This window comes from Amphibalanus amphitrite, unplaced genomic scaffold (genome assembly GCF_019059575.1).
Source record: "Amphibalanus amphitrite isolate SeventyFive unplaced genomic scaffold, NRLGWU_Aamphi_draft 000250F_arrow, whole genome shotgun sequence".
Lineage (NCBI taxonomy): Eukaryota > Metazoa > Arthropoda > Thecostraca > Balanomorpha > Balanidae > Amphibalanus > Amphibalanus amphitrite.
In genome coordinates, this window is record NW_024881745.1 from 750,213 (window position 1) to 765,000 (window position 14,788).

The 14,788-nt window shown below is 48.5% G+C and overlaps 1 protein-coding gene across 1 annotated transcript in view; it reads right to left on the reverse strand.

The window, feature by feature from the left end:
* Nucleotides 1–5,887: 5,887 nt before the first annotated feature.
* The window catches only part of LOC122386404, a gene marked incomplete at its 5' end in the record, with an annotated part of 18,644 nt that continues 9,743 nt past the window's right edge, over nucleotides 5,888–14,788 (reverse strand). Inside the window, 8 exons of the mRNA XM_043375574.1 lie at nucleotides 5,888–6,139; nucleotides 6,729–6,885; nucleotides 7,111–7,245; nucleotides 10,650–10,803; nucleotides 11,551–11,724; nucleotides 12,061–12,239; nucleotides 12,549–12,664; nucleotides 13,528–13,644. Coding sequence (XP_043231509.1) covers nucleotides 5,992–6,139; nucleotides 6,729–6,885; nucleotides 7,111–7,245; nucleotides 10,650–10,803; nucleotides 11,551–11,724; nucleotides 12,061–12,239; nucleotides 12,549–12,664; nucleotides 13,528–13,644 — 1,180 coding nt within the window. The remainder of the gene's footprint in view (nucleotides 6,140–6,728; nucleotides 6,886–7,110; nucleotides 7,246–10,649; nucleotides 10,804–11,550; nucleotides 11,725–12,060; nucleotides 12,240–12,548; nucleotides 12,665–13,527; nucleotides 13,645–14,788) is intronic.

Sequence of the window (14,788 nt, forward strand, 5' to 3'; positions counted from 1 at the left end):
CCGACTGCCGGCATCCCCGCTCTATATACCCGCGCGTGAGCACGTGCGGCGGATACCGGCCCACCGGCCTCAGTTTCCCTTCCAGTACCTACCCGGGGCCCGCACCCCGCCGCGCCTATCTCCGCAACCATCAGCCGGCGGCGACGGAAATATGGCCAAGTTATCTGCGCTAATTGTAGATAAAACGGCGCCATTCGCGTCTGATTTGTTTGTAGGTAAATACTTGTAACGGGGCGGAAACGCTTTATCCTCCCGTAAAGAACCTATGTGGATAAAAATGTGTCACGGAGTTTTCCTTCAAGTTATCTCAGCTTGCTTCTTGCTTCAACCACCAGTCTTTTTGCCAGATTTTCATAAGCACCATCTTTATCTGGGCTCATCCGGGCACATCAATCTTGCTATTTGTTTTGCGCTGATAGACCTTTCGCTTTTGGCGACTCACTCACGCCATCAACACTCACGCCATCACTCACGCCAGCAACCACTCACGCCATCAACCATATATATTCATAAAAGTCACAAACAGGCCAAATAGCCAAATTACAGGCGCAGTGAAGAAGTCTATGCCAGGGATGTAAATGGAAAACGTTAAGGTCAAAAAGGTATTTCTTTCGTTTTAGAGAAAAGAAATCAACAATCAGAAGTGCTTTGCTTTGATTGTACTTAGTACTTCAACTTACGGTATATTTTATTCAACTTTTTCAACTTTTATTCTTTTTCAACATTCAACTTTTAGTTGGCACTTATTTATCGCGAGCGTCTCTCCACACGAGCCTTTGTTTGTCCCTTCTCCCGTTTCGCCGCGACTTGTGGTTCTCGAGTTATCGGCTTGGGGCGTAAAGCGCCCTCCCCCTCCCACCCCCACCCAGCAAATGGTGGTTCATGGCGAAATACCTCAGCAACTTCTGGTAAATGCAGGCGATATGCCTCAGTCAAAAGTACTCGTAAATCAGTTTTTAAAGTATGGGGCATAACTCAAAAATCAAAACTCAATAACTGTGTCACCTAACTTCAAAGTTCAAAGTTTTAAATTGCAAACACATGTCTCTTATGGGTATTTACGTTTTCATCCTTATCACGTTTTAAATATTTTGCATAGTTCTTGTACAGGATTGCCGCCATGCAGAGGCACTGCCTGGTGTCTGGTGTTTTTGATTTCCTAGCTTTACCTATGACGAAAAAGTTCCCAAACTTCAAACCTCCCAGACAAGTTCCCGATATAGCAGCACAAGCATGGGTGGAGAATTGTTTTCAAAGTTGGTATGGCGCAAGTTGCTTGAAAAAATGCTTAATTGTAATAGCAGAAACGTTGACACATAAGGAAAATCTGGGTACATAGGTATAACAGTGCACTTTTTGTACATTACATGACGGTTCCATATAACGTATATATCAACTTTGAGATGAAATAGTGTAATTGACACCGAACAAATTATTAAAACGCATCGAGATGCAACCTTAATTAAACCAAGTATGCAGTGGATTACTTGTCTTGTTCCCTGAAACTCCTTGTTCATGATACAAAGCATTTTTACCTCATATTTTATATTTTTATAAGCTGTAATCCTTAAATTTCATAGTTTTTACCCTAAAAGTTGGTATGGCATTGCCATACCATTTTTTAAATTGGTGTGGCGCATGCCATACCTGCCATACCACATTCTCCACCCATGAGCACAAGATATACATTTTGTACATTCTGCCGCCAGTGGCGTTGGACCTAAGTTTTGATTTTCAATAGTTCCTGCACGGTGCACAGATTAGGTGAGGTTTCCGGTCCATTATAGGCTAATCGCGGATAACCCACCGTGGTACGGCTGGGGGCGGGGTGGGGGGTGGGGGGAGAACCTAACGGCACTCTGGGAGAACAGCCGCCGTCAAACCGGAGGGGTTCCCTCGCGGCACCTCAGAGGGTCGCTAATTGTCCGATCAGAGGGACCGGGGGTGCGGGGGTGGGGGACCGGGGACACCTGGGATGGGGCGCAGAGGGCAGCCCCCTGAGACAGAGGATGGGTCGCGGGTGACCGCCGGAGACCGAGGATTAGCTGACCCGGATCATATGGCGCGGTAATTGCTGACAGGAGTGGACCTGCGCGGTCCTGGGCGGACGGCGAGAGGACCGGCCGGCCAGATGGTCCTCTGTGGTCTATATGAGAGAGAGTCTGAGCCAGGTCTGACACAGAGGTCTGCAGTTTCCGGGGTCTGATCTGATAGGCCCTATGGGGTCTGTGGTCTGGTGTCTGGCAGACCTTCTGTGATCTCTGGGGTCTGACAGACCTTCTTGGTCTCCGTGGTCTGGCGAACCAGAACCCCTACAAGCCGGGTCTCACTCGGTATACCCCTGGAAGGCAGGGTGGCAAGGGGGCCGTGTGGCGTGATTGGGCTGTGGATAAGTGTCTCTGAGGAAACTTTGTCAACGTTATCGACAGTTATTGCCTGTCACGTTGGCGGCATGTGTTGGGCTACCAGACAGTTTTCTATGACAGATGAATACTATGTGGTCACTGTGACCCAGGAAGAAAAGAAATGCAGACAGTCTCACCCTAATCTAGAGTTTAACTTTTCTCTTCATAATCCCTTGGAGAAGTCGAATAGTGTCGACAGTCGATTTATTTACCGCAATAGCTTTCAGACTAGGCTCTGATCGTCCACCTACATCTATTGGAAAAATGGGCATATGAAGAAACGCATGTAGGTAGGTGATAACTGCCATACAGTCGGATGGCAATATCGGCATTCATCTTCGTCGCTGCTTTCTTTCAGTGTTCAAACTCCAAACATTGCTAAAAGGTAAGATAAAGACCATTAGACCAGTAAAGACCATTCAAGGCCATAATTCTTGGAAGGCAGCCGGATCCTTTGATTTATCTTAGTAGGTATCACTACATCAGGTGGGCTAACATATGTAGGACGTAGGTGCAGTAAAATATTGAGGGTCTTGGGGATTTAAGAAGTAGGGGAGAGTGGGGTAATTTGGCCGGTGGTGTAAATTGGCCGCCCCCACCTGTACGCAGTCTAATAAAAGTGAGTGAAATAGCTCTAGTCTCTATTCATTTGTCATGGGTAGAAATAACTGGAGGACAAATGTCAAAACTTTGCCCCTCGTAGTTTTATTCAAAATTAATAAAACGTTAATTTCATTAGAAAATGGTTACTTTTACTTCTGTTTACAAAGTTGCATAACATGTAGTATTTGGGCTAAAAACGAATTAAGACATTATAGCGCCATTCTTGGGGATGTTCAGCGGTTCCAAAAGCAATTTTATCTAATTCCGTATAGCCGTGATGACTTTATAGACAAAAATTTTCAGAATGACAATATGGGGTAATTTGGCCGGGACTAGCGGGGCAACTTGGCCGGTGCGCTCATAGTCTATATGCTGGGACGGCCGAGTTTTCATGTTCAATTGTACCATAAATGACATGATTCATGACCAACTTTGACTACTTTGATGCCTTACTTCCAATTGGTCAACTTTAAGAGCATGTGACGTCATCAAAGGTTACCAAACGTTTTTTGCTAATAAATCCTTACATAAAAATGGTGCAGCCGCACAAATGGTCTCATTCTGTTCAGCTCGTCAAGGCGCATCGAATGATATGCATGATGACCTTGAAATCACGTGACCTTGAGGTCAAGCGACCATATGCAACGTGACCTGAGGTCAACCTTTGACCTTGACTTCTCAAGGTCAACACATATATCTTTCGATGCGGACTGACGAGGGAATTACGATGGTACTCGAAGTTTTGGCCTAGCTTGATTACTTCAAAAGTTATTCGTAAAAAACTGTATTCGCATCTAGAGCCGCTAATTTGGCTATTTTGACCCCTGTGACCCCTGAGTCAACCTCCAAAATGCGGCAAATGCGTCATAGGACACACGTCATTGCTGAATCTGAAGCTGACTCGCAATATAACAGAAAATCCCGACCGCAAATTAACACCGGCCAAATTGCCCCTCACCCCCGGCCAAATAACCCCGCTAGTGGGGCAATTTGGCCGCCTTGCAGACCTTTGTAATACGTCACAATTTCAATATAAGTAATTACTCTATCATTTCAAGTTCACTGTCCAGTAAAGTAAAATGAATACGACACCTGCCAGCGTTGAGAAAATGCAGAAATGTGTCGTCAATTTTAATTTATATCGTTTTCTAAAAAAAGCGGCCAAATTACCCCACTCTCCCCTATCTTATCTTACTTTGTTTGTTTTGTTGGGTTAGGCCCTTTCGGTCCATTGGGACCATTTCAGATCCGGGAGGATATTAGGATATAGGGGGAGACATTGGTCTGGGCAGGCACCCTAGTGAGTCGCCAGGGCTGAGCCCGTCCAGAGGACAGGCCACCCAGCCCCAAGGCACTCACTGCACCCGGCTACGGGGTGCGCTCCCTCGGGAGCAGCGGTGCCGCGGCCCGCATGAGATAAAGTTGCCTGTCCAGCCCGGAGGGCGGTTGCGGCGTGGAGGAGAAGGATTTATTTATGTTTCCTGAGGATAGAAGCACGGAACGGTGTCTTATCTTATTTGTTTGTTTGTTTTGTTGGGTTAGGCCCTTTCGGTCCAATTAGACCATTTCAGAGACGGAAGGATGATAGGAATTAGGGGGAGACATTGGTCTGGGCAGGCACCCTAGTGAGTCACCGGGGCTGAGCCCATCCCGAAGGATAGGCCGACCAGCCCCAAGGTACTCACTGCACCCGGCTACGGGGTGCGCTCCCTCGGGAGCAGCGGTGCCGCTCCAAGGGAGCAGCCCGCATGAGTTAACCCTCGCCGGCCGAGGGGGGGGGGGGCGGGTGCCGCCCCCCCCCCATAGGGTTTTTTCGCGATAGCTCCGAACACGCTGGCGATAGAGAGCTGAAACTTGGCATACCTGACCTTTGATCCAAGCCGCATCTTTTGACACCAACCGCATTTTTGGGTCAGGTCAGGTCACTGACCTATGACGTCATAAGTGAACCTCTGCACGGTCTTCAGATGTCGCAACTTCGCAACGCCCTCACTGCCAGAGGAGATGTCACAGGGAAATGAAACTTGCAGGATCTAGTATCCATTATGAGTCTCACAACTTGTATATCTCGGATTTTCCTAAAGGTCATATGAGGTCAGGTCATTTTCGTGACCTCACCATTATAAGTCAATGGGGAAAAATTCAAACTGCTATTCTGGCGCCGGGAACGATCTCCAACTATCTCAAGCACACAGAATCGTGATTTTATGCACTCCTTGCAAGGTTAGATGCGTCACTTTTGCAATGTTGACCTTGCGTGACGTCATTTATGACGTCATCAAGGTCATATTAGTTTTTCGTCAATAACTCTTGATCAAATTGAGCTAGCGAGTCGGGAAAGCCACCAATGGACTCAGGAAGACCTGCCGAATCGAATGATATGCGACATGACCCCTTTCGACCAACTTCGTGACCTGGGGGTGCTGACCTGACCTTGACCTGAGGTCAACACCCCAAGTTGACCTGACCCGGACAAAAAGTATATCATTCGACGCGCCTGAGCGAGACGAACACGATGCTGCCAAAATCGGCGCTCTGCGGCCGTTTTTTGCGAAGTTATTCACCAAAAACTGAACCGTACCTTGGGGCACTTGACCTGACCTCAGAGGTCACCGGTTGACCTAGGACCTTAAAATCGGGTACCAATCTCTGCGTCTCGTAACGGCGCACACGCTCGTTTTTTCCGCGACGCGCTAGCTCCACCAGGGGCGAAACAGCGAGGGGGGGTCGTACCCGCCCCCCCCCCCCTCGGCCGGCGCGTATGTAGAAAACCAATAGGTCCGGCGAGGGTTAAAGTTGCCTGTCCAGCCCGGAGGGGGGCTGCGGCATGGAGGAGAAGCCTGCGCTATCTCTTCCATCTTCTCATAAGCATCAAAATATTCCTCAAATGTAGAATATTTATTTTCACGATTTAACATTGGCCCTGAACACATGTTTGGACAGAGTACAACATTACAAAACGAGACCCCTAGTCGGTCCGCTGTCACGTGATCGCAGTATTTAGTAGCAAAGGCAGCCACCACACCAGTCGAGTCAGTGGCGGCGACAGGAGCGCCACTGCGGCTGACCGTCGAACCTCTAGTTTCCACTGCAGCTGGTAGGTGGCAGCTGCTGGTCCCAGTTTTGTTAGCCTGCAATCAACACGGTCGGTTAGTTCAGTGTGTCGGATACGGAAAACACACCGAGGGGGAGGGGCGGCCTTGTCCACGGAGAAGTTGGGCATGGTCCGGAAATTGGAGTCCCCGCTCCCTCGGGCGGTAGTCGCCGAAGCGAATGGAGGAAAGTGATATCGGCTCAGCGGAAAATAGCTCGCTGGGAAGCCCATTTCCCTCAAAAACCACAATTTTTATACCAACACCATATGATGCATATATGTCAAATTTGTTCTGAGCATAGCCCAGCCTTACAATGACGAAAACAAACTATTGCACATGAGATAAAAAACGAGACATGAGCTAGCGGTTCATTGCAAATCAACCAATCAACAGTGAGCTGCTGGTCCCAGGCCCACTCCCGAGGTCTCAACTCTGACTTCTTATGCAGTGTTTCCCTGCCCCTGGACCTTGATTTTCCCATGTATTCCATACCACCTGAACCCTGCCCTGGTAATCGACCGCGGACCGCCTGACCCCTGTTTTCAGACCCGAACTGTCGGGTCCTTTGATCCGGTCCCTGTCCAAGCCGTACTTCTAAACCCCCGGCCCAGGCCTCCTCTCGCACCTGAGTGTGTGGTTGACCCCGGGCCGTAGCACCACCTGCCGGAGGCCCTGACCCACGCAGAACACATCCACCAGCTCATCCAGGCCGTGAACATCACGAGCCAGTGACGTCACACTGACGTTCAGCTGACTGCAGCGTGCTCCGCCGCCGGCCGCACCTGTGACGTCAGAGCCAAGTGACGTCACGCCAGGGCGGATATCGTCAGATGGTCGCACAATATATTGAAGCTTTTGAAGGCAGCATAGGCTTGGCATAGGCTGAATGAAGCATATGGATCAGTGGAATCTATCGGAAATTTACTGCTTTGAGGATTCAATCACGGTCACAGTTATCAAAGAGCCTGATACCAGGACTGTCCGACGTGTTCGCTGCATGGACACACCTGTCGTCTGCAGGGTCAGCGTCCTGCCGACTCCGTCCACGGCAGGCAGCGTCCACAGGCACGTGAAGAAGCTGAAGCCGAGCTCAGCCGTCGGCGCAGAGGACAGGGACGACGGTGAAGGCAGCGTCAGAGTGCCTGGAACAGTGCGGGGCGCGGGCTGTCTGCAGATGGGCGGCGGAAAATGTTTGAAAAACGTTTTAGGTAATGTCGTTTTCAGATTTTTATCTGCAGAAGAGCACTACATGCATGCTGGAGACAATATAGGTATTAGTCGAACTTCTGAAAGGCACCATGTGCTTCATGGGTACTTTTTTCGGACACGGACCGTAATGTGCATGTCCATTGTCCATTGTCAATTGCATATCGAAATTTGAAGAATTGGTAATAATTTTTTACGTCGTTGAAGCTCACAGCTGACAGCAGCCCTCATAAACTGCATAATGCCCACCGGTATTATAAATCACCTACTCGTACAAACTTTGCGGCAGCGGCGCTGGTCACTACTGAGAAGTGAGATTGATGAGAAACACATGAACGGGGGTACGTTACACACCTTATCCTTTCCATCAAGCTCATCCATCGCATTCCATCGCATTCCAAACTCATTCTATCGCATTTGCGGACCGATGTTATGTTCATCGTAAGGACTAAGAATCATCCTGACTTGAATTAAATAATTGTCAAAGCTCCCTGTCAAAGGCATACCAAACACATAAAAGAAAATGTCCCGAGTAAAAGGTTGCCATTGACCTCATAAGGCTCAATGCGGCCATTTATTTTATGAGGCCAAACCGTTTGCGCGGGTCACTGAATCTCCCGGTCGGGGTTTACGAACCGAGTCGGTGATATCAATCTGCGGCTAAACTGCCGACACTCCGTATCATTCTGACAGAGATCGACTCTGTGGCCGCGCTGAACGGTGCCATTTTCCCAAATGTCGTCAGGCCGATCCACTGCGATCGGTGATTTTAGCTGCCAGATGATGTTTCAATGATACATTCTCAGTATGGCACACATTAGCAGATTGAGCCGAAGGCGGCTAAAAAAGCGCTAGCGAGTGCCACTCTATTCGGAGTGATCGGGAACGATGAAGAACTAGGGGGAGGTTAATGTCCATTACACAACTTTTAATTTTGTGTATATAGCACAAAATATATAAATATATATAGTAACACAAATACATATACCGGGTGGCCCAGAAAAAAACGTTCCCAACTTTAACCCTCGCATGTGTGCGGCGTTTGCCAGCTTCTAATGTGTAGGGGGGGGGGGTCGGTTGGACCCCCCCTTGCCGTTTGGCCCCTGATCGAGCTAGAGCTTCGCGGAAAAAACGAGCGTGTTGCCCGTGACGAGAGGAAGCCGATGATACCCAATTTTAAGGTCCTAGGTCATTGGTTGACCTTCCAGGTCAGGTCAATGACCCAAAGTCGGGAAAATCGGGACCTGTTAGAAAGTCGTAAAGTGTGGCTGCTAAGGGGTTTTTCGGGGTGCTGATCACGAATATCGTGTTAGTTTTGATCACAGATGATGTCTTGAAGCATTTAGACCAGGTCGGGTCAGGTCAGGTCAGGTCAACCAGTAGGCGTCGTGACGGGTACTCGTAGTACGTGTCAACTGCCTCTGACAGCTTCGTAACATGTTACGAAGTCACCAAAACTACTTCGTAAATGTTCAAATGGTTGCTAAATTCGAATTCAGCTCCAAAAACTAGCCTAGAAACATGTAAAACTCGAAAAAGTGACCCGAGGTCACCCGAGGTCACCAAAGGTCAATGACCTGACCTGACCTTCAGGTGACCTTGACACACACGGGAGTAACATCAAATCACATGTTTGAACGTTTGAAACCACGAAAAGCTTGCAAACACGCGGCTAGTGCGAGCCGACATACGCGAAATCGCGATTCCGGCCAAACATGGTCTCGGAAAAGAGGTCACAGGTCAAAGGTCATTTAGGTCAGGGTCATGAAATTTTCAGGGTAGGTGTAAAATTGATCAATGCGAGGGTACTGAAAGTTTCGTCGCGATCAGCCGCTTTTTACGCGAGTTATTCGCGAAAAACCATGGGGGGGTCCATCCGACCCCCCCCCCTTCACATGCGAGGGGGGGGTCGGAATATTTCTCAGAAAGTGATAAAAATACAACATTGAAACTTCGAATAGTCAATGCGGCACACATTTTGAGTAAATGGTGTGATTTTCATGGTGTTCGGTAAATTACTTTTTAAACGGTTCGTGTTTCAAGCATGCCATGTAAAAATTACTTTTTTGCTCCGATGTTTACTAAATAATGTGAGTGAACGGGTCACTTTCACCCCGCAGCACCGCAGCCTAGAGCCATGACTTCTACTGGCAGCTAGTCTCATTGATGGTTCGGGTCTCAGGATGACACATTCGCTCAGGCAACGACGATGGCTCTGTGACAGCGGCATCGGAAGAAGTTTCCAGTTTTCTAACCATCTTGTGGCTCAAATGCTTTCCTGGCTGACATTCCTGAGAAAAGGTAGCTTTTCAACCAGTTTTTTTGTCATCTGCTGGCGATGTTGTTTTTTCATAAACTTTTCTGTGGTTTTCCGGCATAGGAACCAGTCTGCTTTAGTTTGTTTTCCTTATCCGGTCGTTTTATTGTTTGATCTACTGAAAGGAGGGTAATCAGCAGTAATCCATGCACCGTGCCACTCCTGCTCGAAACATGATTTGGTGTAAGGCATCCATGAGCACCATTTTGGCTCAGTATTTGAATATTTGGCACACAAGTGAGACAAAAATATTTAAAATAAGAACATACGTGTTGGTTTCATTCACGTGCTCTATTTTTATTCTTTTTTATAACATGGGACGTCTAACCCAATCATCACTATCGTTTGACATCGGCAAAAAAAGCAAAAACGTCTTGCTTAATTTAACTCAAGATTGCCAGCTTTAAATTGATAGTAAAGTGTTATAATTTCGCATACCAATGCGCAAAGAAATGACGCAAACTTGATGAAAATTTTGGCGCGTTATTTGCACTCGGATTTGATATATAGGCCTCCAAAGTTTGGAGCGTTTTTTCTGGGCCACCCGGTATAGTAACACATACGCAATGCGTTCTGGCTATTCTTGTATCAGGGCTGAGGGCTATACATTTACAGGTTTTGTCATCAATTTGAACGGCGGCGCTAAATTTAAAAACTAAATTGTTTTGATTCCAAAAGGTAACTCACTTATTTCTATGCTTATTTCAACAGTATGTGCACGTGGTTAAATGTAGCAGTGCAACGCAGTGGATCAATTGCAAATTACAAATAAAAGCACATTGTAATACAACATGCGACTTTTGACGGATGGAGTAGGTAGTCACCATAACCAAAATAGCAATGCAGCGCAATAAGTGAAGGCTTTCCTGCACAGCAATAAAGTCCTCTGGAGCCTACTATTTACCACTTTCTCACTTTGACTAATGCCAGGATGTTATTAACACCCTCTCGCCCACCGCCAGGCGTACCCCCTCCCCCCTCCTCCGCTCATCCACCCCTTGGATGCTATCCCCCCTCTCTTACCTATGCCGGTCTCGGCGGCAAGGCGCGGACACCCGGGCTCCTCGAACTGATAGTGCAGTGTGAAATTGGGCCCGACGGCGGCCCACATAAAGTGCGCCATGTTGTATGATGCCACGATGTTCACGTTGGTGCTGAGCGCGAGGGGCAGCGCCGCCTGGGGGGATGGAGGGGGGGGGGGGGGGTAAACAGACACACCGGACCGGACCCGTTAGTAATGCCGGGGGAGGGGATGCAGACAGACAGACAGACAGACAGACAGACAGACAGAGCGGAACCTTGAGTAGTGCCGAAGAAAGGTAAGACAGACAGACAGACTGCATGGGCGCGTTAATAAGCCCTGTGAGACCTCACTAACGCACAATTCAAGTGTTTTAATCGTGACTGGATATGACTATAAGAAGGGATATATTTTAAATGAAATTTGATATAACTGTAGACATGCATGCCTAAGTAGAAAAACCATATTTTCAAACATTGAGATGCTGGTATGAAGGTACTAGGTTAGTTTTTCGCAAGACCGGATGCGTTCCGCATCTGCCTTTTTGTCCCGGAGTGCTGATATGTCGACCCGATGGTGCTGCGTGTTTGCTTTGCGTTTTGCCGAGCAAACCTGCCTGATGCATTCGCCGACACATAACAGCAGAAACCTTTCCAATGCTCCCGCCTCTAAAAAGCCTGTGCATTACTATAAAGTGAATTAAAGTAATAGGTGCCAATGCATCACAGGTATGTGAGATTGTTGCCTCCGGAATTCGGAAAACACCGCAAGGTGTTCAAATACCCATTAGCGGGCACGGGTTTATTTCGACCTAAGAAGCATAGGCAATTGAGCATGTGATTAAAAAACAACGTAGCACAGAGGAATGCCTAAAAAGCCAACAAATCGTGGATCAATACTCACCGTAAAGTTACCGCAGAGACAGGCGATCGGTCTGCCATCTGTCGTCAGAAACTGGAGGTGGTCGACGTCACGGAGACGAACGAGGTCAACCAGGCAGCGGCACCGGTGACCCGAACACCGGGTCACACAGTGGTGGCTGGTCAGTCGCGCCGGCGATCCGTCCGGAGAGCTGACCTGGCCGCGGGTCAGGTCAGGGTCAGGTCAGGTCAGGTCAGATCAGGGTCAGATCAGGGTCAAGTCAGTGCTAAGGTTAGGTCAGGGTCAGGTCAGGGTCAGGTCAGGGTCGTGACAGGGTCAGGTCAGGTTCAGGTAAGATCAGCCAGCATCATTCGTTCGCGAAAATGAAAACACATCTTTTGTGAACGCTATTCTAAACAGATAAACACACTATTATCTCCTGGCTCCGATATAACTCAAAAGTGTTATCAATGGTACGTGTTCTCGCCAACGCTCAACGAGCGTATACTCTGTTCGCAGTCCCCGTTAGGTATGTACGTCACGTGTGCTCACCTGAACTGCCAGCGTTCGGCCTCGTACTCTGAACGTGTGCCGGCAGGAGAGCGGGCCCTCCAGGTCCCAGAGCAGAGGCACACCCTCCGGCATGGTGACCTGACCTGACCTGGCGCTGACCTCGGCGTCCGTCTGGGCGTGACACAGCTGCTGAGAGGTCAGGTGGCCTTCGCTGTCCGCTGGGGGTCGGGGAGGATCAGGTCAGCGATTATCCAGAAATTTACATACCTACATTTCTCAGCTCGGCGTCAGATGTGAGCCACTCTTACGAGTTTATCGTCGTATAAAAGCAACTGCATCGCTTTACCAAGGAAGTGTGCGTCCGTATACTACTGTATTGCTGATATGGAGTAGTCTATAATGCGTCCCATTGCATTTTACAAAAAAAAAAAAATGTTACAGCTGCACACTCACAGACATTTTAACTTTTCGGTGAAAACACGAAACGCTCATTCACTGCGTTTACCCCTGGGCTCGAGTCTACCCACCATTATGGAACAGGTAAGCTCCCTCCACGAAATCTCCGCTGTTGGGCGCCGCCCTGGGGCGAAATACGATCAGCATCTTGTTTGATGATGACCAGATCTTCTGTGCCACTGAAGCTCTGACAGCAAAAGATGCTTAGGTTATCAGTCCTGAAGAAAATCGTCTGAAAAAATCATTTTGTCCGATGGTTTATCAAACAGGTTACGGGACTTAAACTCAGCATCGTAAAAACCGGCTGAGCTGATAGCAGCTAAGGATCGGTAGGCTATTGAGCATCAGTCTTGGAATTGTAAAATTGGTTAATTTTTCAGGAACAAATTAAATTGTTATTGAAAATAAATGAGTGACACAAAAATAAAGGGATGAGTTCGGTAATTACCGTATCAATAATTTGACAATCCAGTGACACATATCTTAGGTACAGGCTGCATAATTTTCTAGTTAATTTTGGTGATTATATAGGTAATAAGCAAAAACAGACGCCAAAATTGCAAACGTGATTCTATGCTGTGACTCTATGTTGTGGCTATGTTGTGAGTGTGCCGCTGTGACTCCATTTTGTGTCTCTTCATTGGTACTCTGTGTTGTGATTGGATGTTGTGACGCTGTGTTGTGACTATGATGTGACTTCATCATGTGTCTTCTCTATGGTGTGGCTCTATATGTTGTACTTCCATGTTGTAACTGCATGCTGTAAATGGTGTAACTAGTGACTGTGTTGTGGATCACTGCTGCAACTCTGTGCTGTGACTCCGTGTTTCGACTCTATGTTTCGACTCTATGTTGTGGCTCTATGTTGTGGCTCTATGCTGTGACTCCGTGTTTCGACTCTATGTTGTGGCTCTATGTTGTGGCTCTATGCTGTGACTCCGTGTTTCGACTCTACGTTGTGGCTCTATGTTGTGGCTGTATGCTGTGACTCCGTGTTTCGACTCCGTGCTGTGATTGTGACTCTATGTTGTGACTATGTTGTGACTGTACCTGCCCAGCGAGTCGCGCACGGTTCGGAAGGCGGGACTGCAGTGACGACGGGCGGCGTCCTCAGAGGAGACGGGCCCGTCTCCGTGTACCTCTAGCACACCGGTGCACCGCGGGCCGCTGCACGCGAACACACACCCGTCAGTGATCGAACACAGTGACAGTGCATAGCCGGTAGTGACCCAATACAGTGACCGACCACGGTCACTGAATACAGCCGTCAGTGGCCGAACACAGTGCCAGTGACCAAACACATCCATCGTGACGGAACACAGTGACCGAACACTGTGACCGAACACACCTGTTAGTGACCCGAACACACACCCCGTCAGTGACAGAACACAACGACCGAACACACCCGTTAGTGGCAGAACACAGTGAACACAGTAACCAAACACAGTGACCAAACAAACCCGTCAGTGACCGCACACAGTGACCGAACACTGTGGTCACTAACCGAATACCGAGCTATCAATCGCATCGCCAGTAACCGATGAAAATAGAACTAACCCTATCCGAGCAGCTGCCATCGAATCTCAGCAGCCTGACCTTCAAACGACAACACAACGAGACTTGGTCCGCCCACGCAGCTGCCTTGAAGAGCGCTGCACTGCGACCGTACGAGTATACCGATCTGAAGGGGCGCTGCCAAACAGAATCCCTACCGATGCTGGAGCTCAGAAACAGGCAACTTGCGTCCTCGTCTAATTGAGCTCCCAGCAAACATTGTGAGGTTTCTGAAGAGCGAAATGGCTTTGTTCCAGCATGATTGTGCGAGTCGCTTTACGGCATTTTATATGAATTATTTCTTTTGTGACACAGTTATGTGGGTACGGTTTAGGGAGAAAAGTTATACGTCTTGACCCAGAAAACCTGTTTACGGACCTGCGAAGCCTATTCAATTTTTGTCGTTAAGGCACATATATTGTGGCTTCTCATCGCAGAATAATTTACAGCAAGCCACGCGGCGCGGCTGGCGGGAGCGCTAAAAAGCCACCCCGGCCGGTCGGAGGGGCGGTGCCGACCTCGTTCCCCCCATTAGCCGGCGATGAGGCGACAGGACGACCCGTCCGATCCCGCCACTGAATAATGCCGCCATTATTATGCCGGCGAGCGGCCGTTCAATTCCCGATTCTGCCCAGGCCGAGTCAACAAATACTGACTGCGGGCTCCGGCGCCAAAGGCCAGGGTAGGGTGAGAGGTGTCTGAATAACAGCTAGGACAGTAGGTTGAGCAGTTCGTTAAAACTGACCTGAGTTTTTAG